This window comes from Arctopsyche grandis, chromosome 10, assembly GCF_051622035.1.
Source record: "Arctopsyche grandis isolate Sample6627 chromosome 10, ASM5162203v2, whole genome shotgun sequence".
NCBI classification, from domain to species: domain Eukaryota; kingdom Metazoa; phylum Arthropoda; class Insecta; order Trichoptera; family Hydropsychidae; genus Arctopsyche; species Arctopsyche grandis.
Window position 1 is genome coordinate 28,755,794 of NC_135364.1, and position 22,112 is coordinate 28,777,905.

Consider the following 22,112-nt stretch of genomic DNA (forward strand, 5'->3'; position numbering starts at 1 on the left):
TTTAAATATATGAACTAATGTTTTCTTGACATCTACATATAATACTTTTAGCTTTCTTAGAACATTCTAAACTATGCCATATTATTTAATTTGTAGAATGGCACCAAAACCGAAATACTTTGAACCAACACCCGAATCGATAGCCGCCGGCCATCGTCTCTCCCATCCTCTACCGGGAGATGAAATTTGCATCAGTGGAATTGCTGGACTGTTTCCCGACTCCGACAACGTCGTAGACCTCAGGGAAAACCTATTCAACAAGGTACTTGCATTTGTATTATCTACAAACGTGAACTACAACGAGAATTTCCACCAAGGACAACATTGATTTTCCCTTCTTCTTTTCCATCATCGTATCCAGGTGGATCTAGTCTCTGACGATGATCGTCGTTGGAAATTATCGCATCTTGAAATACCCCAACGTACCGGAAAAATCAATCATCTTAATCGTTTCGATGCTTCTTTTTTCGGTATAGAATACCAAGAGGCCCACACCATGGACCCCATGAGCAGATTGTTATTGGAGAAATCTTACGAGGCTATCGTAGACGCCGGTAATGATAATCCATCACAAAATCACTACAAATATAAAATATAGTACATGCTAGCAAAAAATTTTACATACATATTACCTTATTTATTGGATTTAAATTCAGGTGTCAATCCCAAGACATTGAAAGACAGCAAGACGGCCGTAATTATAGGAGCTTGCATCTCCGAGTCTGAAATGACGTGGATGTATGAAAAGATGCAGGTTAAGGGTTATGGCATCACCGGGTGAGTTTTTGAATATTGAATACATAGGAATCTACTTCATTTTTTTATTGAATTATGTGTTTCTTTTACAGGGTTTCACGTTCTATGTTGGCTAATAAAATTTCTCGTTGGCTCGGATGCACTGGTCCATCTTACAGTGTTGATAGTGCTTGTTCCAGTTCTCTGTATGCTGTCGAACATGCCTACCAAGCTATCAGAGATGGACATTGCGATTCGGCTATCGTCGGTGGTAGCAATTTATGTCTGCATCCATTAGTATCTTTGCAGTTTTCCAGGTTTGTAATTTGAGGAAATTTTTCTCTCACCTTTGTTGACAACTACACTTTTATTACTAACTTTATGTCGATATGGGATATTATGGGATGTCGATTTATAGGAGCTGTCAAAACTTTAAGGCAATTAATGTAAATTGGCAAACTCCAACAAAAGATGACTGATCTAGATATAATAGCCATCCACATTTTCCCAAAAGCGATCATCGAGAACCATGACTTATCTGCTGGTAAGCAATTGCTTAATGTACATATGCAGTGGCGGACTGGGACTGAAATCAGTGCTTGCCAAGAGTTTGTCCCCCCCCCATATAACAAAATTTTCACGTTAAATATCAAGGGTTAAAAATAAATAAAATTTTCAAAAATGGGAATAAACAAATTTAGGTACAAGAAAAATGGCAAAGATTGGCGAAATTGAATTTTTTTTATATCGGAAAAATCAGCTGATAACTAAAAATAAAACTATTACTGTTTGATCTGTGTACATATATTAAGCTTGTATTGGTAATAAAGTTTGTTTTGGAGAAATAAACAATGAAATTTGAGGTTATGGGTAGCTGTTGGAGCTAAATGTATATGATGTATGCATGTTAGCTTATTGTAAAAAACTAAATGTATGTAAGCTTATTGTTAATCATATTAACAATTAGATACATAACTTTTTATTGAATACTTATCTCGCAGATAAAACCAACTGAGGAGATATACAGTGAAATGTCAGATTTGACATATTTGGCCAAAAATCAATATATATTGTGTATTACATTACATGAAGCTAGACGCCAAATTTGAAATTTATATATACATATGAGAGTTAAAACTATAAATATTTAAATATTAGAGATAACGAGAAGCTATAGAGCAAATTTTATAAAATATAGAGTGAATTATTAAAACGCGTTTAAACAATTAAAATCTGATATCGCCATATCACGGCGAACAGTTTGGAAGATAGGTTATAGAACCTTGCTAGACGTCACCGTACCCAAAATTGTGGATATTTGATACGCATTGTATACGATATTTTATCTCCAACGTAATGGCAGACGATACATTAACGTATATTGATGACCAAAATGAGGAATATGGCAAAGTATGAAAACGATCGGTTTAGAGATAAGAGATAAGATAAGAGAAAAAATTACCACTTACACGAAAACCATGTGAATTGTATAAGAGGTATGTAATAAAAACGGAAAATAATCTTTGCATACACCTTATTGAGTTATAAAATATGAAAAAAAAAAAGCATATTTTTGAAAAAATAATTATAAAAAAACATCATGCAAAAATTCAAAAAAGCGGCGCAGGCGAAAATTTTTTTCCAAAAATCTTCACATGGTCAACAAAAATCAACTATCAAACTGTGTCACTAAAAAACTATCAATTAACTTAATTTCTACCGACTGTCTACAATTTATCTACATATGTACATACATATGTACGTAATAACAATAAATAAAGTTTTGTGATCATGCGAAAATTCGAATTCAGAATCGATCACTGATCACCTTTACATAATATAGAAAAATGTGTGTAGTGTGTGTTTCTGTGTGTCTTTTTATTATTTTATATATGTATATGTATATATAAAATTATTTTTAGCTTAACCGGATGTAGTACTTTTGCCCTATAAGATCGAGGTATTTTATGTTTTTCTCGGAAACTTTTCGGCGTATTGAACTGACATTTCATGTCTAGAATTATAAACCTAATGCCAAGTTATATATAAAATTTCGTGAACACCCGGTAACCGAAAGTGACAGTTTACTCCTGTTGGCAGTTTACCGGATTTTTCTTCCACTATTTTAATCGACCCTTTAAATATGTGTGCTTTTCACGATTTCATGTATCATTAAATTTAATTAACCAAAAGTGGGATTTTTTCCTCTTAAAAAAGTTAAAAATGATTTTTTAACAAACCCCTGAACGTATCAAGCTGAAAATTTATATTTGTATTCTTTATGTACTAAATTTGATAAGGTTTTGGCCAGAAAGCAATTTTATTAAATAACTAAAACTTTTTTTGGACCGAATTCGTTACACGTGAAGTTTAAATCCATCTCATTCGTTGTTTTGTGAGAAAATGGACGTCTGCAAATGAAATAAAAATACGAGAAATAAAATCATTTGTGATTGAACCAATTCAGTAAAATATTAATTTAAAATCTTTCTTGAAAACAAAAAAATATACGAACTTTCGGAAAAATAAACGTTACACATCTGTTTTTTCGACAAAATAAAGTTAAGGGGACCTTTCTAATGATTCGCTCCATAGGATGAACAATTTATGAGAATTTTACCCAAGGCATACCACTTAAAAACCAAAATATACTTGCTTCGAAATAATAAAATCTTTTTTTTTCAAAGCACATAGAAGCGATTATTTTATTAGTTACCCAAAAGTAACATACATAACAAATAAACGTAGCATTCATAGATCCATAGTATCTCATTTATCATTAAATTCATAATATTTTCTAAATTCACACTATTTCTTAATTTAGGGGGGGGGCGAGTGCCCCCTTATGCCCCCCCCCCCTCAAATGCCGTCCCTGAAAACAATGCAAAATATTTTCAATTAATGTTAATCGAAAATCGGGAATTTGGGGAGAAGGGCCCTATCCTGTATTTCTATATACATGGATGTGTCTAGATTAGGAATATATTTTATATTCGGAACCTGTTTAAAATTGTGTATTTAAATCTTACTATATCGTCGAAGTACAATCAAATGTTATTTTGAAAGTATGAAGTAAATTTAAATCGCTGGTTGATGATGAATCGTCCTATCAAAATTGTTTTAAGCAATTCAGTTTATATTATTCACGGAAATTTGTTTATTCCCATTATTTCAGGAGGTAGTTGTTACATAGGTATTGGTATATACATAATCTTGAGGTTGCAAAAGGGCTCACGCAAATGTTGAAACTTACATTTCGAGCCTAATAAAAAAAGTTAACCGATCCTTGTGCTGTTAAAGTAGGTATTAGTTGTTTGTGTATATCGTAAGAAATTTGTTTTGTTGAAATACCCAAACTTTAGTGCTATACATTTTCTACACACTAATTTTTACACACGTGAAATAGTTAAAAAGTTATTTAATTTTACTGAGGGCCCATATTTTCTAACAGAGAGTGGGGCCCACATGTCATCGGGCATGTTCGCTTGTATGGCCAGTCCGCCACTGTACATACATGTATGTACATACGAAGTGGAGAGTTTTTTCGAGATTCAACATGATTTTGCTACTGCAACTATTATACGCCAAATCCAAAAATTCAAATATGTGCAACATACTGTGAAGTAATTACGGCAGGTTCAGGGATTAGAGATTATAATGTTTTGTAGAAATTTGTGATTTTTTTTTTAGTAAAAAAGGTTAAAATCACAACTACATATTTATAGCTGCAACATATCCAGAAATGTCGAAAAGTAAATACGGAAATACTGCATAAAGCCATTTTACGTTGAAATCCCATGCCAATAACAACATATTAAACCACCCACGATGGTTTTTTTAAATGCTTTTATTTAATTTGTTTTATTCTCTGTATTTACTTGTGTGTACTTGCTTCGAAAAATATACGCATCAGTCGTTTTCGTTGTTTTTAGTTATGGAGATCTTGTTCTCATCAAATAAAATGTACGAATTGGAAAAAATCGATACAATCGCTATTTCTTTTTACATACCTCCTTTTCGTTTCACTTACGATAAAATGGAAGTAAATGGATCCTCCGTCATTACGATGGTGCAAAAATATCGTGTAAGACGCGTTTGAAATTTGAATTTATGAAAAGTGCCTGACGTCTATCCAGTTCATAGTTAAATAAAATAAAATTATTGGTATTTTTATTCAAAATAATAATTTAATATACAAATTATAGAAGAGGTATGTTTTTAAAAAACTTTTTTTTATTAAATATTGGTAGCACCAAAGATTCCTGATTTCTGTAGTACCAGTAATATTAGTATTGCAATTGCTATTGGTACTAAGCCAGTTTCTATGAATGTTATGATACCTGCGACATCTTTATGATACTAGGTGTTATAAAATACCCGTCTAGCAGTTTATCAAAAAAGAATCTAAATTTGTTGTAGATTGGGTGTTCTTTCGCCCGAAGGACGTTGCAAGTCCTTTGATAATGACGCCAACGGATATGTTAGATCAGAATCCGTCAACGTAATTTTCTTGCAAAAAGCCAAGGATGCCAAACGAGTTTATGCCCAAATTCTTCACGCCAAAACCAACTGCGACGGCTACAAGGAGCAGGGCATCACTTATCCTGCAGGACACATTCAAAAAATGCTATTCTCTGAATTCTACAAGGAGTGCAACGTGAATCCACTCGAATTGGAGTTCATCGAAAGCCATGGAACAGGTATATATTATTTATATTTGAATCTTGAATTTTTAATGTTGCCGAATCTGGGTACAAAGCCAATTTAACGAACGAACTAATTGCAAATACATTAATTTGATCAGTCAACACGATTGCATTCATATATGTATGTATTTACGCGTAGGAACTAAAGTGGGAGATCCCGAAGAGCTCAAAGCTATCGATGAGATATTTTGTACCGGTCGGACTACTCCGTTAAAAATTGGATCCATCAAGTCAAACCTCGGACATTGTGAGCCTGCTTCTGGTGTGTCCTCTGTTATCAAGGTATTTTATACATATTCAATAAATATACATAAAGACGGTAATCTGTGTGTGTGTCCTAACGCTTGCCGAATATAATGAATCGATAAAAAGCCTTAACTTTGTATAAAATCATTCGAGTGTCGAACTGGTCACCTCTCACTCAGATACCCTCTTATAGGGGATGCGACAATTGGTTCAAGTCCAAAAGGTTCATCGACAAAATTTACCCGACAATTAGTGCACTGACAAAATGTCCACGGAAATAACGTTCGTATATACATATGTACGTTCGATGTATACGATAAAAAATAAATTATTCATTTGAAATTAAGAAAATTTTGGAGACGGTTGAGAAGCCCTGACATATAATTCTAATTCTAATTCAATGTAATCTGCAGTTCATACGCTTAAAAAGTATTCTTTTCAATTTTAATAAGAAAATATTGGATACGGTTAAGAACCCTTAACATTTAAACTAATTCAATGACATATTAAAATGACATTCGCTTAAAATATAAGTTTTCAATTTAAATAAGAATATGTAGGATACGGTTGAGAGCACCTGTAATTTATACTAATTTAATAACATCCGCGATCTATACGATAACAATTATCATATACATCGATAGATATACATACATATATAATACAATAAAAAGCTACTTTTTGCATTAAAATAGGAAAATTTAGGACTTTTGAACATTTTGTCGCTTGAACGTTATTTCCGTGGACATTTTGTCGCGTGATCATTTTGTCGCGTGAAAATTTTGTCGCGGGTACATTTTGTCATTGCACTAATTGTCGGGTACATTTTGTCGTTGAACCTTTTGGACTTGAACCAATTGTCGTGTAACCCCTCTTATATGTAGGTGTATTCAATTTGCGAGTTAACCAATTACGCCACGGTCCAATTTGAAATTCTCCTTTTTTTTAAACATTAATTGAAAATTTTCGCTATCGCCTTATTTATTTATTTATTTAACATATAAGCCACAATGACATTACAGAGAGCTCCAACGCGTCACTGTGGCCAGTCATTTATTAATAATAACATGATAACAATAATAATAACTTATAATAATAACAATAATAACACAACATCATTTTAATCAATCCAATAAAATAACAATCATTCACATTTATATTTGGCAAAATCAACCACTGGCATTCCTCAACAACCACTCAATCAGATTAGCATAGTTTATATTGAAGAGGTCAATTTCACCATAATACGTAATTATAATAATTTTATTTAGCGAAGTTTTGAACCATTTTTTTTTGTTTTCATATTAAATAATTACATTAAAATTAATAATATTTTGACGGTATTCGAAACATAAAATTGAATTTCTTTTTCGCGGGCTTAACCGTGAATCGAACTCAGCTATCTACATATCTATTATTATTTTTTCATACATAATTTAATTGGTATGACCGGTTGCCGATTTCTCTTTTCAGTTTCGATTAATTATAACTATTCATACTGTAACTTTATTTTAAATCATGTATCAATCCGAAAGCATTCGTTGAAATATCAACGGGCTTTAAACTAGTATTAAATAAATACAAATTATTAAATACACAAATATTTTTTTCGTCTGTCTGTTTGATTGAACTACTCTCTTTTAGTTCTTAAAAAATATGTATACTCTTTCGTATGTTTCAGGTGTGTTTAGCTTACGATTCTGGCTATATTCCGCCCAATTTGCACTACGAAAATCCCAGGGAGGGTATTGCAGCTCTCTCGGATGGCAGAATAACTGTGGTCTGCGAAAAGACACCCTGGAATCGTGGAATGGTCGGAATTAACAGTTTCGGCTTCGGAGGAGCCAATGCTCACGTTCTGCTCAAGAGCTTCGCCAAGCCAAAGGTCAGTGATATTTGAAGTGTTAATTTCTTTGCGGACGGTATGACTTTTAAGAGTATTCAACTAACATAATCCAAAATAAAATATAAAGGTAAACGGAGGCGCACCCAAAGACGATTTACCCAGACTGGTCTGCATATCTGGAAGGACAGAATCAGCTGTCAATCGTATCTTAGACGATCTTGAATCGAGACCAGTGGACGCTGAATACGTTCGTCTTCTTCAGGGAATCCACGAGGAAAACATATCAGGTCACAGTTTCAGAGGATACACATTACTTAGTGAGTAAAAATAAACCTGTTTATGGTCTTTTATATTTCTACACAAATTTACAAATTATCCTTATAATTAAAAAATTCAATTAAAAAATAAATACAATAAATTACTTGATAAATCAGATTAATTAATAAATAATTAAGAAATTTAATTAAATAATTCATAACTTAAAAAATAAATTTATTATTTGATAAATTAATAATTAAAATTAATTGATTAATAAATTAAAAATGAAATAATTATGAATTTACTTACTTTTTTTGAGGACCCTATTTGTTATACCATTTAAGTAACCTTTTTGATTCACTCACTTCAAAGAAGTTAAGAGTGAAGATGAGTCTAAGAAAACGGTTGGTTTTAATTTCTCAGGAACTAAGAGTGACATTATGAGGGTGTCCCGAGAAGTCCAATACTTGTTAAAGGTAAAGCGTCCCATTTGGTTCGTGTTCAGCGGTATGGGTTCTCAGTGGGCTGGCATGGGGTCTATGCTTTTAAGGATTCCAGTATTTGCTGCTGCCATCGAACGGTATGTGTTTTACGTAGCATTCAGTACAGAACTTTGTAGAACTTCATGTCGATTGAAATATATCTCTTTATTTAGATGTCACCAGGTTTTGCAACCGAAAGGTATCGATATCACTCGTACCATAACAGACCCAAATCCGAAGATTTACAACAACATCCTGCACTCTTTTGTGGGTATCGCTGCCATTCAAATCGGACTGTGTGATGTTTTAAAAGAAATTGGTATCGAAGCTGACCATTTAATCGGTACACACCAAAACTTCTACGACTACTTAATAGACTCATCTCTCAAATAAATCATGTTGTATTTGAATATTCAGGTCACGGAATCGGTGAGCTTGGATGTGCTTATGTAGACGGTTGCCTCTCAGCTGAACAAATGATCCTTGCAGCATATTCTAAAGGTCTGGCCAGTATCGAAACACCTATAACTAGAGGATCGATGGCTACCGTTGGTTTGGGATACCGCGATGTATGTTGTGAAACTAATTAAAGAAGACGTTTTAAATACTAAACGTCGCTTTTTTCCGTTTAGAAAGGAGCGTTATATTTATCCATAATTTAACAAATCGATTTTCCAGGTGAAGAATCTTTGTCCGCCTGACATCGAAGTTGCGTGTCACAACGGTCCAGACTCCAGCACAATTTCAGGGCCTGCAGAATCCATGAAAGTATTCGCACAACGTCTCCAGAGCCAAGGAGTTCTCGTCAAGGTAGTGCCTTATTCGAACATCGCCTACCACTCGAGATATATTGCAGAAGCAGGTATAATACTAATATTTGTACAAATATTCTGTTCATTAGTGTTTTAAAATTTTGGATTTTCGATTTACATGTAAAATATTAAACTTTGATTCCTATTTGAATTTAAATATTACTATCAAATACTACTGGATTACACCATGTCAAAACGACTACTGGCTTTACACCATATTGTTCCACCACCAGTAATCTCACTTACTTTACAAATTTGGTTATGTCTAAATTTGAAGTTGGTCAACGAGTGGATGCTGCTTACTTCGATTTTCACAAAGGCTTTGATCGTGCTAGGTAGGTAGGTAGGTAGCATACTAACTAGCTGGTTCGTTGTTTTGATTGTCCGATATTCGGATGCTTTTTTCGAATATATTATCGATTAATAGTGTCGTGTTTTTGCATTGTGTGTAGTGTTATTGGTGTTGCTTTCATTTTTGATAAAAATTTTGCAATTGTGATTTAAATACAGTGGTTAAACTGATTTCTGAAAATATATATCGATAAATTATTATATACTTAGTACGGTAAAAAATAAAAAAAGAAGAAAGAATAAGAAAAAATTGTCATTTGTTATTTTTTTTATTTGAATTTTTACAATGGGCGATTGTTGTAACATGTGGCGTGAACTATGTGTCAATGCAATTGATCGTATTGAGAAAAGATTTTCATCCTTAGAGCAGTTAATACGAGGCTTGAATTCTCCTGTACTTATTAGAAGTGTTGTGCCTTCTCCTTCTGTTTCTCTCGTTGCTGATGCAGCCGTGAAGATGGGCAAAAAGAAAAGAAATAGACGTAAATCTGGTCTGCGAATTAATCATGAAAAACCTGGACAACCCGCATTACCTGACCGACCTTCGGCTGAACAACCTCCACTTAGACGTAAATTTGAGGTGGGAACAGCAGCTTCTGGAATTATTGTTTCCGTCAAAAGGAATGTCAATATACATATATGGAAGCTCTCATTGGACACTTCGTGTGACGAGGTTTTGACTCACGTTAGTGCCATCTGTGGATTAAAGGATGGCATTGTGGTTTCCCCTCTTAATGCACGAGGATCTTATACATCCTTTAAGGTATCTGTTCCTGCTTCTGTCGCTGGCCTGTTATTTTCTGCTGGTTCTTGGCCTGCTGGTGTTCATTTTGGTAGATTTAAAGATTGGGGAATGAGCATTAAGAATATAAAATCTAATACTAATAGTACTTCTATGTCTGCCACTGACGTTGTTTCATCATTAGAGCTGCGCCCAAGTGTTTCATTTGCTGATGTTTGTACGGGAGCTGCTAGATGTTTGAAGCCTGATATTAAAACTACGTCTGCAAGTATTAGTGAATCTTCTATGGAAACGGTCGCAGTGACGTCGATGTTTGCCTCTTCTCCTACATCTGCCTGCTCAAATGGTCCTGATAGTCGTGATTCTGTTGTGACTGTGTTGGCTTCTTCTTCTGCTTCCTCTTCCGTTTCGTCTCCATTGGCTCAACCTCCGTTGGCTCAATCAAAACTGCCATTTCTTGTCTCAAAGAAAGTCACGCGCCAAACTGGGAGACCGAAAATTGGTAATTTATTACCAAAATGTTCGAGGTCTCAGGACAAAGCTGGCTGCGTTTAATTCAGCCGTTTCTACTATTTGTGATGATATGGTAGCACTAACGGAAACATGGTTGACTTCATCATTTTTTGATGCTGAACTTTTTGATTCTTCCTGGAGGCTGCATCGTCGCGATAGAGTAGATCGACGTGGTGGTGGTGTATTATTTGCTTGTCGTGATTGGTTTCTGTCAGTCCGGATGACAAATTTTGAAAATCTATCTGGTGAGGACTTATGGAATTCATAACTTGAAAATCATAATCGAGAAAGAATATTACGAAATACAAAAACCTTGTAAACATAGAATGAATTCAAGACGATAAACGATATATAATAATTATTATTATTATTTTTAGTTGTTTGTGTATATATATGTTTTGTTTTTGTTATGTCTAATTTATTATTTTGTTTCTTGTCTTTTCTGTTATATTTTTGACCATTGTGGCGCATTAGGAATTCCTGTAATGCTACAACGGTCCAAACTTTAAATAAATAAAATAAATAAAAATGACATTCTTTTGATCAGGTTTGCCGAAGTGAGATTTTCACCACGTTTTCTTCAACTCTTCTCTTCTTATTAATGCTAAGCAATTTGTTAAATATGATATTTTTGAATCTGCTCCATATCTTATTAAATCTGGTGTAACTAATGATTCCACTTAAGGCCCACTATTATTTACGATTCATATAAATAATCTCCCCAGATTATTATCTAAATGTATAGTGTATCTTGTTAACTGACGACGTCAAATTATTCTTTTCGGTCTAGAATAAGAGGCAAGTCGCTGTCTTGGAGTTCATTTATATTTAAGTCTAAATCTTAATATTAATAAATGTGCAATTATAAGCTATGGAAGTGCACGTTCACTACATTGTCACGGATATTCCATTGGATCCGTTCTGTTGAAGCGTGTGGAATCTTTGGTTGTTTTAGTTATCACTTATGCTTCTCAACTCACCTTTCACAGTCAAGATAGTCGCTGACGTTTCCTTTCTTCGACTCAGATTTGTCTTGAAATATGCATTGTTATTCTCCAACCCCTTGTTTTCACGTTTGATTTTCAGCTCGCTTGTGAGAGCACATAATGATTTATCTATTTCCAGGCCATACTCTGTTGAAGTATCTACGAGGCGTAATTCCGGAACGTCGGAAACGAAGTTCAAAATGGGTCTCCACGTCAGTACCAGAGGATTTGTGGATGGAAGAAATAGCACAATACTCCTCTGCCGATTACTACACAAACAATATGCTGGTAATGAGACTTTTTTGGTCCAAAATAAAAATGTTTCGGTAAATTTTTCATTTGCGAATATATTATAGAGTCCCGTGCTCTTCGAAGAAGCTTCGAAATTGATCCATAATAATGCAATCACCATTGAAATTGCCCCGCAAGGTCTACTCCAAGCCATCTTGAAGAGATCTCTTAAAGAGGATTGCACGAACGTGGCTCTGATTAAATGTGGACACCATGACAATGTTGAATACTTTTTGCAAACTATTGGACAGTATGTGGTTTATTTTATGACTATATAATATTTAATTTAGGTGTGTGTCTATGTTCTTTGATAACTAGTTACGACTTTGATCAATCAGTATCAAACTATGCAATCCAGATAATTGGGTTTCAACCGTTTTTAGGAATCATGGAACGAAAAAATAAATGATTTTAAAATAAACGTTATTTTATCAACCAAATATCAATTTCTAGATTGTATGAAGTGGGGCTGAATCCTCGCATGTCGAACCTCTATCCTAAGGTAGAATTTCCAGTATCGATTGGCACTCCGATAATATCTCATCTGGTTGAATGGTATCACAAAGACGATTGGTGAGATTTTATTATTAATATTTTTATCATATGACACAATGGGAGCAGAATTAATGCAATTGAATTTCAGGTTTGTGAATTCGTTCAGAGGTCAGCAAAAGCTAAAGTCGGGTGAAAGAACGGTGAAGGTTAGTGTAACTAACGAGGATATGGAGTATTTGGCGGACCACGTAATCGACGGTTAGTTCTAATAGATTTTTTTTATTATTTTTTTAATACATCGATTTTACTTCTTGTGTATTTTTTTCAGGACGTAATTTGTATCCTGCCACCGGCTACTTGGTTCTAGTTTGGGAAACTCTCGGTATGATGATGGGTGAAATATTCACTGAAGTGTCGGTGGTTTTTGAGGATGTTCGATTCGAACGTGCTTCCAATATACCAAAAGAAGGAGACTTGCAGTTTATGATTACGATACAGAAAAAGAGTGGAAACTTTGAGGTGTGTTTCTTCTTCTTTTTTGTTTGAATATGTACATACATTAAATGATCCATGACAGGAATTACCCCAAGGCGACACATATGAGTTAGTTATTATTTGTAAATAAGTGTTAACAATTTTTCAAACATAACAGGACGTAGAATACAATGGTGACATCTATGGAAAATCAATAATATTTTTAATACTCGGCAAAATTGTGAGAAATACATTGGTGGAATATTTTTATTCGAAAAATTACAACTTAAGATCACGCCAGAAGCGTATTTGTCCAGGATTTTAGCCCACGACCTCTCTACTGGTGTGCAATAGCTCTACCAGTATACTAACTACACTGTGGATATTTTATATTCATACTTAGATTTCACATTCATGTGTGTGTGTGTGTGACATTTTTCTCGATTTAAAAATAGTCAGAACTCTAATTTCCATAAAATGCTAGCGAGTTTTTAACCCATTTGAACCCACGCGGTCAGTTATGAACTTACACGATGTATGCCAGCGCGGTCATTCACGGCATTTTACAATTTTGCGTCGTAAAATAAAGGGATCACTCAGGCCGGCCGTAAAACCTTTCGTTACGCTTGGTTAGATGTTGGTGATGAATTTTAAGAAAGTCACACGAAATTAAATCAGTTCCTTTTGGAGTTTTAAGGGAATAACATCGAGCGCTTTTCGACTTGCAGATATGTCGAAGAGAAAACATACGTAAGTTTTTTTATTTTTACATATTTTTTATTTGTCTTTATGTTTCTAATACAGTAGGACTTATTGTATAATATGCATAAGAGAAATTGCGTTTACATATCTCATATTCCTGGAAAAAAAAAATCAAAGTCGACGGAGTCGTATATGACTCCTTGGGATAATGACACATATTTTTTTCCAGAGAATGCAATTTTACTACTGCAGAGATACGGGAAGAAATTGATAATTGGGACGAGTCTCAACTTCCGGATTCCATATACATACATATTACCACCCCTGGAAACTGATATTCGGTTAAAGAAAAAAGTAGGGTGGAAATCAATCAACCATTTAGTATAAATATGTAGAATAAATATATGGGTGGGGTTGATCAAATGGATAACCATATTTCTAACTATAACATAAGTATTAGAGGGAAAAAATGGTACATGCCTATTCTGTTTTGGAACATCGATGTAGCTGTGAATAACGCTTGGATTCTTAGCAAAAGTTTTGGTTGTAAGCTTGATAAATTAGGATTTATCAGACAGGTAACAGAGACGTTGTGCAAGTGTTATGGTCAAAAACGAAAACAATTGGTCCCATTCAGACCCGGCAAAGTTAATCAAAATCAAAAGGAAGTTGGAAGACATTTGATATTGGTCAAACAGAAAAGGAGAAATTGTGGACATTGTAAAAATAAAACGTTTTCCGCTTGTGATAACTGTGAAATTCCATTGCATGACAAATGTTTTGTACCGTATCATAATAATTAATTATTTTGTCTTCATGTATATTGTTTGTACGACTTTTGAACCCAAAATCTCGTTTATGACATTTCTTCTTTTAAAAGGGTGCACCCGTTTTTTTGTTGACGATGTGTATATGTCACAATATATGTACCTACGTGTGTTATTTTATGCGATTTGAAAATATCATTTTATCGAAGAGATGCGTGTTTGTTCTTTTTAAAATTAATTTTATAAATTTCTTAACAATAAAATTACAAATAACCAGTGAGAAAGTATTATAACTGATTATGTGACTCCATTGTGGTTTTTTTATTATTTAAAAAAACATGTTTCATTAGCCCCAAAGGTCGTTCACGACACCACCTTGAAAAAAATTAAAAATGTTGAAAAATCAATTACTTATCCATCCTTATCATATAAAAAATATTTCCCATGAAATAACTCAAAGATTTTGGAAAATAAACGAAAAAATAGTCCTGGGCACATGGGACATGTGTTTTCACGCGAGCTCTGGGTTCAAATGGGTTAAAATTATTCAGCTTTTGATGTGCAGTTACATATATGTATGTATATGTACATTACATACACGTATAATGATATTACTAATATTATTATTGTTTCGTCCATTGACTATACATACATACAAAAACGTTCAAACTACACATATATGCTCTCGAAAACTGTAGAAATATTCTAATGGTGATTTCCTTTACATTATCGTTTATTCCACAGATCACCGAAAGTAATGCAGTAGTCGTCACGGGAAAAGTATACGCTAAAAAAGACGTATCTCAATATTACGGGCAATTGGAAGACCCAGATGAATGTATTGGACCGTTCGCCAGAAATTTATCTACAAAAGATTTCTACAAAGAAATGAGACTCAGAGGCTACAACTACTCGTACGTAACTTTTCACGCCATTTTCCTTCTTAAAGTCAAACTGTAGCCTTTCGCAGATTTAAACCAGCAAGTTTTTCTAAAACAATCAATTCCTTTCTCGCAATATTGAAAAATGAAAAACTTTTGTATTCCATTTCAGTGGTGTTTTCCGAGGACTTCATTCTTGTAGTGTGGACGGAACTCGTGGCCTTTTGCGCTGGGAGAATAACTGGGTCACGTTCATGGACACGATGCTACAAATTAAAATCATCGGAATTGATTCTAGAGGACTTTACGTACCCACCAAAATTGAAAAATTAAGCATCGATTACAGTAAACAATTTGCTATGCTATCCGCCATTCCTGATAAAGACATCAAATGTTTGCCAGTCACTGTTTACAATGAAAACAATATCATTAGGTAACATATTTTTCATAGTTGTAAAGATACATAGATTTATACTCATAAGATAATATTATTTGTTTCGTGTAAGATCCGGTGGAATAGAAGTTCGAGGTCTTGTTGCCTCACCTATCACAAAGAGGAACCCTTTAGGAATTCCAGTACTTGAAAAATATGAGTTCATTCCGAATTTCCCTAAAAATAACATGACGGTAAGTAGATGAGTTAAAACACTTTCTCATGTACCTATATGATTTTAGCTACATATGTATGTATATATGTTACTTTAGATAAGCGATATCGTTCGAGTTGACGTACAATTAGCTTTGGAGAACGTGCAAGGCATCAAAGTGAAATCGATCGAGCTAATTGATTCTGCCACCGAATCTAGCACTGAGCCTCTGATTACATTAATCAGAGATGCTTTCGAAGATACACCGTTGCTCCAAGCTGAATTGTTGGTGATTGCCGAGGAAAATCTAGATCTAGGTGTCAACGTAACTGTGGAAAACAAGAAGCTCACTGGTGAAACAAACGTTCTTCTCTTCGTTGGCTCAAAATTAATGGAGCGAGATGAGGTATTCTAGAACTCCAAAGGTGGATAAACTATAAATTAATAGATTTGAACACAGTTGCTGTTGTTTCAGGTTCTGCAACAAGCATTCAAGTGTTTGAAAGAAAAAGCATTCATCATTTCTCGAGAAAATGCTTCGTTCATTGTGACAGATCGGTATGAAAACATTGACGTCATCACTGCTATGAAAACTGGTACTGAAACCTTGGTACTTTTGAGGAAAAAAAACAATCCTAAGCCTGCTAAGTTCATTCAGATCAAGGAATCTGATGAACGATTCATTTGGATAGATGAGGTATGTCTTGTGCATAGTCTAATACGAAGGATATTTACAACGTGCATTGTTTAATGTTTCTGATATATCAGGTGAAGGAAAATATGGAGGGCAATATAAAGCTCATGCTGTTTGCTGAAAATGAAAAGTTGAACGGAATTCTTGGTCTCGTTAATTGCCTTCGTCGAGAGCCTGGCGGTGAAGTTGTGAATTGCGTCGCCATTATGGATCCTAAAGCACCCCGTTTTGATCCCGACAATCCACTATACGAGGTTCAAATCGACAAAGAGTTATCCATGAATGTCTTCAAAGATGTACGTCAACATAAATCACCTGATGATTATAAAAAGTACTCGTTTGTGAACTTCTTCGTCATTTTATAGGGTCAATGGGGTACTTATCGCCATTTAGTACTCGAGGAACTCCAAAATTTCCCAGTAGATCACGCATACGTTAACATTACTACCAGAGGTGATCTTTCCAGTCTACGGTGGATAGAAGGAGATTTGAACATACACAAGGAAAATAATGTGTTTCATGTAAGAGGCTTTTAAATTAGGACTTAACGCGTGCCTTGAGTCATGATTTGATATGGAAATTGTATTGTAGACAATATTGATATACGTTATTTTGATTTTACACCGAAGGTTTACTATTCAGCTATGAACTTCCGTGACATCATGACAGCTACTGGTAGGGTACCAGTGGAAGCTGTTGCCAGGGGTAGACTTAATCAAGAGTGTGTGCAAGGATTAGAATTTGCGGGCAAAACCAAGAAGTTCGTATGCTTCATTACATAAATATTTGTATAATTTTGGATATTAATATTCATGACAATGCGTAATTATATGGAATATTTGTAGTGGATTGCGTATCATGGGTCTGGTTGCGAGTAAAGGTTTAGCTAACGTGGTGAAAACTGACGCCTTAATGCATTGGCCCATACCTGACGCTTGGACTATGGAAGATGCTGCAACTATCCCCATCTGCTACTGCACGGTCTTACACGCACTGGTAAAAAAGCTTGCATTGTATTTGTCTTTTGCTTATTGCCAAATTTAGTGCTAAACTCGTCTAATTGTGATTTTTAGCTGATGGTTGGTCGCATGCAACCTGGAGAGAGTGTTTTGATCCACGCAGGTACTGGAGGAGTTGGTCAGGCTGCAATCAACGTGTGTCTTTATTATGGTTGCAAGGTTTTCACTACAGTCGGTACTCCAGAGAAGAGAACTGCCATCAAAAGGCTCTATCCGCAACTGACAGGTATGTAGAGATCCCTGATAGGTTTTAGTAGTGGAATTTGTGTTTCGTTAAACCTGCATCTTTGTTTGCAGATGACTGTATTGGGAACTCTCGTGACACTTCTTTTGAAGAAATGATCATGTTCCAAACGGAAGGTAAAGGAGTTGATATCATTCTAAACTCGTTAGCTGACGATAAGCTTCTGGTAAGAACATGTTGCGTTACCTAAAAGTCTGCCTTTCAAGTGGCTACTCAAACTTAAACACCTAGAAATACAATCAATTCTTTTCAAAGTAAACATATGCAAATTTATGTTAACTTATTAAAGATTAATACATACGCATAATCTTTTAAGTTTACAATGCAAGTTTTTCAATTTGATGCATTTCGTAAATATTAAGCGGCGTGAATATTCAAATACAAACACCCGAAAATGCAATAAATCCTCTTCATGTCAAATATTTGCAAATTAATAATAACTTATACAATATTCATACATGCTAACATTGCACTCGATACACAATATTCATACATGCTTACATTGCCAGTTTTACAATTCGATGTATAGCGTAAATGTTATGCGACGTGAATACCTTAATATTATACAAACAAATTTGATGTTCGTAGGCTTCAGTACGTTGTCTCGGAAGAAGAGGACGTTTTTTGGAAATAGGAAAAGTGGACATCATCAACAATACTAATGTGGGCATGGAGTTTTTGTTGAAAGACGCATCCATGCATGGTATCATGATGGACTTCCTTTTCGACAAATATTCTGATAGTGGAAAGGTATAATTTTTTATTTTTTTTTTATTAGCTCAACACTATTATTATTACAAATTTTCTTGAAATGTTTATAATTTTTTGGTACAATTCAAACAGGAATTGAGCAATTTGATATACGAAGGTATCACAAACGGTTCGGTGAAACCTTTATGTAGAGTAATTTTCAACATAGATGAGGTTGAAAAATGTTTTAGATACATGGCTGGTGGTAAGCACATGGGCAAAGTTTTAATCAAAATCAGAGATGAGGAACCCGACAAAGGTGCTAAACCCACATTCATTAAAATCAGCGCAATCCCCAGGTACAATTAAGTTCAATATTTTTTGTAACAAATAATCCATAGTAAGTGATTTAATATAATGATTTAATTATAGATATAAATGCTTTTATGAAGACGTGTACATCGTAGTCGGCGGACTCGGAGGCTTCGGTTTGGAGCTAATTGATTGGCTTGTCATGCGAGGCGCTAGAAAAGTTGTCATCAACTCCAGAAGAGGTCTCTCCAATGCATACCAAGCCATGAGACTACGGTTATTCAATTTTTTGATATATTTGTACAATAATTGTTCGATATATCTAAATAATATGATAATAATTTGTTGAATTTCAGGGCATGGACGAGCTACGGAGTCAACATTAAAGTATGCACCGACGATATATCAACACAGGAGGGTTGTATCAATTTATTGAAGATGGCCAATACACTAGGACTAGTGAAGGCGATCTTCAACCTGGCCGTAATATTAAAAGATGCATTGTTCGAAAATCAAACGCCTGAGATGTTCAAGGAATCGTTTGCACCCAAAGCTCGGGCCACTAAATTCCTCGATGTGGAATCCAGGAAGTTGTGTCCTCATTTAACGTAAGCCATATTTTCCACACGATGAAGTTTTATATAGACAATTTTTAATTGTAACATTGGAATTGTTTGTAGAGACTTTGTGATATTCTCAAGTGTCGTTTGCGGTAGAGGTAACGCTGGTCAGACCAACTATGGTATGGCCAATTCAGTGATGGAAAGAATCTGTGAGGAACGATTGAAAGCAGATCTTCCAGCACTTGCCGTGGAATGGGGTGCAGTAGGAGAGGTTATAAATATATTTAATTCTAAAATTATGTGTAAATGAAAATATATTTTATTTGATATCAGATTTTATACTTATTTAGGTTGGACTGGTAGCTGATATGCAGGAAGACCACCGTGAATTGGAAATCGGTGGCACACTTCAACAGAAAATTTCCAATTGCCTTCGAGTACTAGATCAGTTCCTCATACATCGCAAATATCCAGTACTGTGTTCAATGGTTGTCGCCGAAAAGAAAGCCGGTGGATCAGGCTGTGGTACTTTGGTCGATACTGTATCAACTATCATGGGTAATAAAACGTGTAATATAATTTAAAAAAATGTATTTGTATTTATTAATCTCATTGACTTGTTTAGGCATTAAGGATCTGAGAACAATTTCAATGCAAGCGACGTTGGCCGAATTGGGTATGGATTCAATGATGGCCGTAGAAATTAAGCAGAGTCTAGAAAGAGAGTTTGAAATCTTTCTGACGGCACAAGATATCAGGACGCTCTCGTTCTCCAGGTATGACGTAGTTGTGTGCTCAATTAAACTAACATATTTATCATTCTTCATATAACTGGTTTTATTTTCAGACTGTTGGAATTGACGGCAGAACGGGAAGCAGATGCTAGCAGCTTAGCTGACACTAAGTCTTCGGAGGGTTTGACAGGATTTAAAATATTGATGAGGAATTTGGGAGATGAAATTACAGAATCTGAACCCTTCATCGTCATGTCGACTTTGTTCAACGATGGAAAAATAGTAAGTGTATATACCAAAATAATTAGAATTTATTAAGGAATACCTTAAATGTCCACATATTAATTTCAGAGTGATCTTGAGGGCAAATTAGACATAACTCTGTTTATGATACCCGGCATTGAGGGAATGGTGACAACACTGGAATCAATCAGCAAAAGACTCAAATGTCAAGCCACCGTTTTACAATTAGGATATGAATATCCTGATGAGACCATTAAACAGACCGCTAACAGACTTCTAGCGGTTGGTTTTACTTGTTACATTATTTTACAAAAAATTCTAGAAATTTCACAATTTATAAATACAACTTGAAGTCCTTCATCTTACATAACAAATTTCTGAATGTCCATCATCTGATTATCGATACAATGAAAGTCAATGGACTTCTCATGGAATAATGTTTTTATTCTTAATGATTTTAGATTATCAGATCTCGTTTGAGGCCTGGAGGTTATTTCACACTATTGGGATATTCTTTCGGCGTCCTCATAGCATTAGAAGTTGCCAATATTTTAGAAAAAGAGGGTACGCTGAACCTAGTGTCTTATGTTATATTTTTTCAAAATAATTTGACAAGTTTTTACATTCTTAGGTTACATTGGATGTCTATTTTGCGTTGACGGTTCACCGGACGTTTTGACAAAAATGAGCAAGGCCAATTTGGACACGTCAAAGATGAACATCATGCAAGACACTTACCTATGCCACATCATGGACCTCGTAGCACCAAAAATGGACAAGAAACCATTATACACTGCCTTGTCGGTAATCAACACATGGGACAATAAAGTAGAATGCTTTTTACAGCATGTGCCAGAAAGCGTCAAGTACTCGAAGCAGTATCAGAAAGGTGTGGCAAAAGCCGTATTTGCCCGAGTTCTTTCTATATTGGCATACGATGATACCGTTAGTTACAGATTGAAGTCTCAAGTCATCCTGCTGAGGACGAAGGACTTTCCCATTGGAGTAGTAACTGACGAGCAGTACTGTCTGCAGAAATACGCACAGCAGCCAATTCAAATGCATTTGCTGGAAGGAAACCACGGAACAATACTCGAAAATAAGGACTGTGCCAATATAATAAACAGATTTTTGGCAGATCGACGAATGTAATTTGTACAAATGTTTATTGTTATTAATAATAAATGTTTATTGTTATTATGTTGAAATGTTATACTTAAGTTTTTATACTATGCCTTTAAATGATTTGTGGTTAAGGAATAATATATTTTGAATATTGAACATATGTGAATTAAGAGAAAAATGTTGCAAATTTCAATTTTATTATTATAAAATAAACAACAAAACCGGATTCATTTTATTTTTTATTTTTTGGAAAATTTACGGTTTAATTAATAGCAAACAAAAATTAAATATAATTATTAAAAGATAAACCATCTAAAAAATTTCGTATACATACATATTTTTTTAAGAATTATTATTTCTTAATAATTCTTTAAAAATTTATTATATTATTATTTCGTATACATAAATTTTGTAAGAAAATAAAATTTAAATATTAATAAACAACAACAATGGCGAGTTGAGCGTGTGTGTTGTTTCCGATAAGTATGTAGAATTTTGTGTTAAATTGGAGCTAAAGATGAAGATAAAGTGCTAAAGCCTAGACGAGTATGTACATAGCTCTTCTAGCGACTCACAAGTTAGTACATATTTCGAATCATTACCTATGCTTGATT

The 22,112-nt window shown here is 34.4% G+C and overlaps 1 protein-coding gene across 2 annotated transcripts in view; it reads left to right on the top strand.

The window, feature by feature from the left end:
- LOC143917816 (fatty acid synthase-like) overlaps nt 1–21,727 on the top strand; it is a 36,357-nt gene extending 14,630 nt beyond the window's left edge. For both annotated transcript variants that reach the window (XM_077439410.1, XM_077439409.1), the window contains exons 2-40: nt 97–262; nt 362–554; nt 657–777; nt 849–1,052; nt 5,155–5,435; nt 5,581–5,723; nt 7,369–7,572; nt 7,661–7,850; nt 8,215–8,371; nt 8,447–8,616; nt 8,691–8,842; nt 8,952–9,135; nt 11,817–11,965; nt 12,034–12,218; nt 12,422–12,541; nt 12,612–12,721; nt 12,792–12,982; nt 15,151–15,320; nt 15,460–15,720; nt 15,794–15,914; nt 15,993–16,280; nt 16,350–16,571; nt 16,643–16,864; nt 16,934–17,089; nt 17,198–17,328; nt 17,414–17,564; nt 17,642–17,813; nt 17,885–17,997; nt 18,420–18,581; nt 18,675–18,880; nt 18,954–19,109; nt 19,190–19,441; nt 19,514–19,667; nt 19,747–19,954; nt 20,022–20,172; nt 20,244–20,412; nt 20,482–20,655; nt 20,835–20,937; nt 21,005–21,727. In XM_077439410.1, coding sequence (XP_077295536.1) covers nt 98–262; nt 362–554; nt 657–777; nt 849–1,052; nt 5,155–5,435; nt 5,581–5,723; nt 7,369–7,572; nt 7,661–7,850; nt 8,215–8,371; nt 8,447–8,616; nt 8,691–8,842; nt 8,952–9,135; nt 11,817–11,965; nt 12,034–12,218; nt 12,422–12,541; nt 12,612–12,721; nt 12,792–12,982; nt 15,151–15,320; nt 15,460–15,720; nt 15,794–15,914; nt 15,993–16,280; nt 16,350–16,571; nt 16,643–16,864; nt 16,934–17,089; nt 17,198–17,328; nt 17,414–17,564; nt 17,642–17,813; nt 17,885–17,997; nt 18,420–18,581; nt 18,675–18,880; nt 18,954–19,109; nt 19,190–19,441; nt 19,514–19,667; nt 19,747–19,954; nt 20,022–20,172; nt 20,244–20,412; nt 20,482–20,655; nt 20,835–20,937; nt 21,005–21,525 — 7,182 coding nt within the window. In that variant the 5' untranslated portion in view covers nt 97 and the 3' untranslated portion in view covers nt 21,526–21,727. The remainder of the gene's footprint in view (nt 1–96; nt 263–361; nt 555–656; nt 778–848; nt 1,053–5,154; nt 5,436–5,580; nt 5,724–7,368; nt 7,573–7,660; nt 7,851–8,214; nt 8,372–8,446; nt 8,617–8,690; nt 8,843–8,951; nt 9,136–11,816; nt 11,966–12,033; nt 12,219–12,421; nt 12,542–12,611; nt 12,722–12,791; nt 12,983–15,150; nt 15,321–15,459; nt 15,721–15,793; nt 15,915–15,992; nt 16,281–16,349; nt 16,572–16,642; nt 16,865–16,933; nt 17,090–17,197; nt 17,329–17,413; nt 17,565–17,641; nt 17,814–17,884; nt 17,998–18,419; nt 18,582–18,674; nt 18,881–18,953; nt 19,110–19,189; nt 19,442–19,513; nt 19,668–19,746; nt 19,955–20,021; nt 20,173–20,243; nt 20,413–20,481; nt 20,656–20,834; nt 20,938–21,004) is intronic.
- Nucleotides 21,728–22,112: the final 385 nt, after the last annotated feature.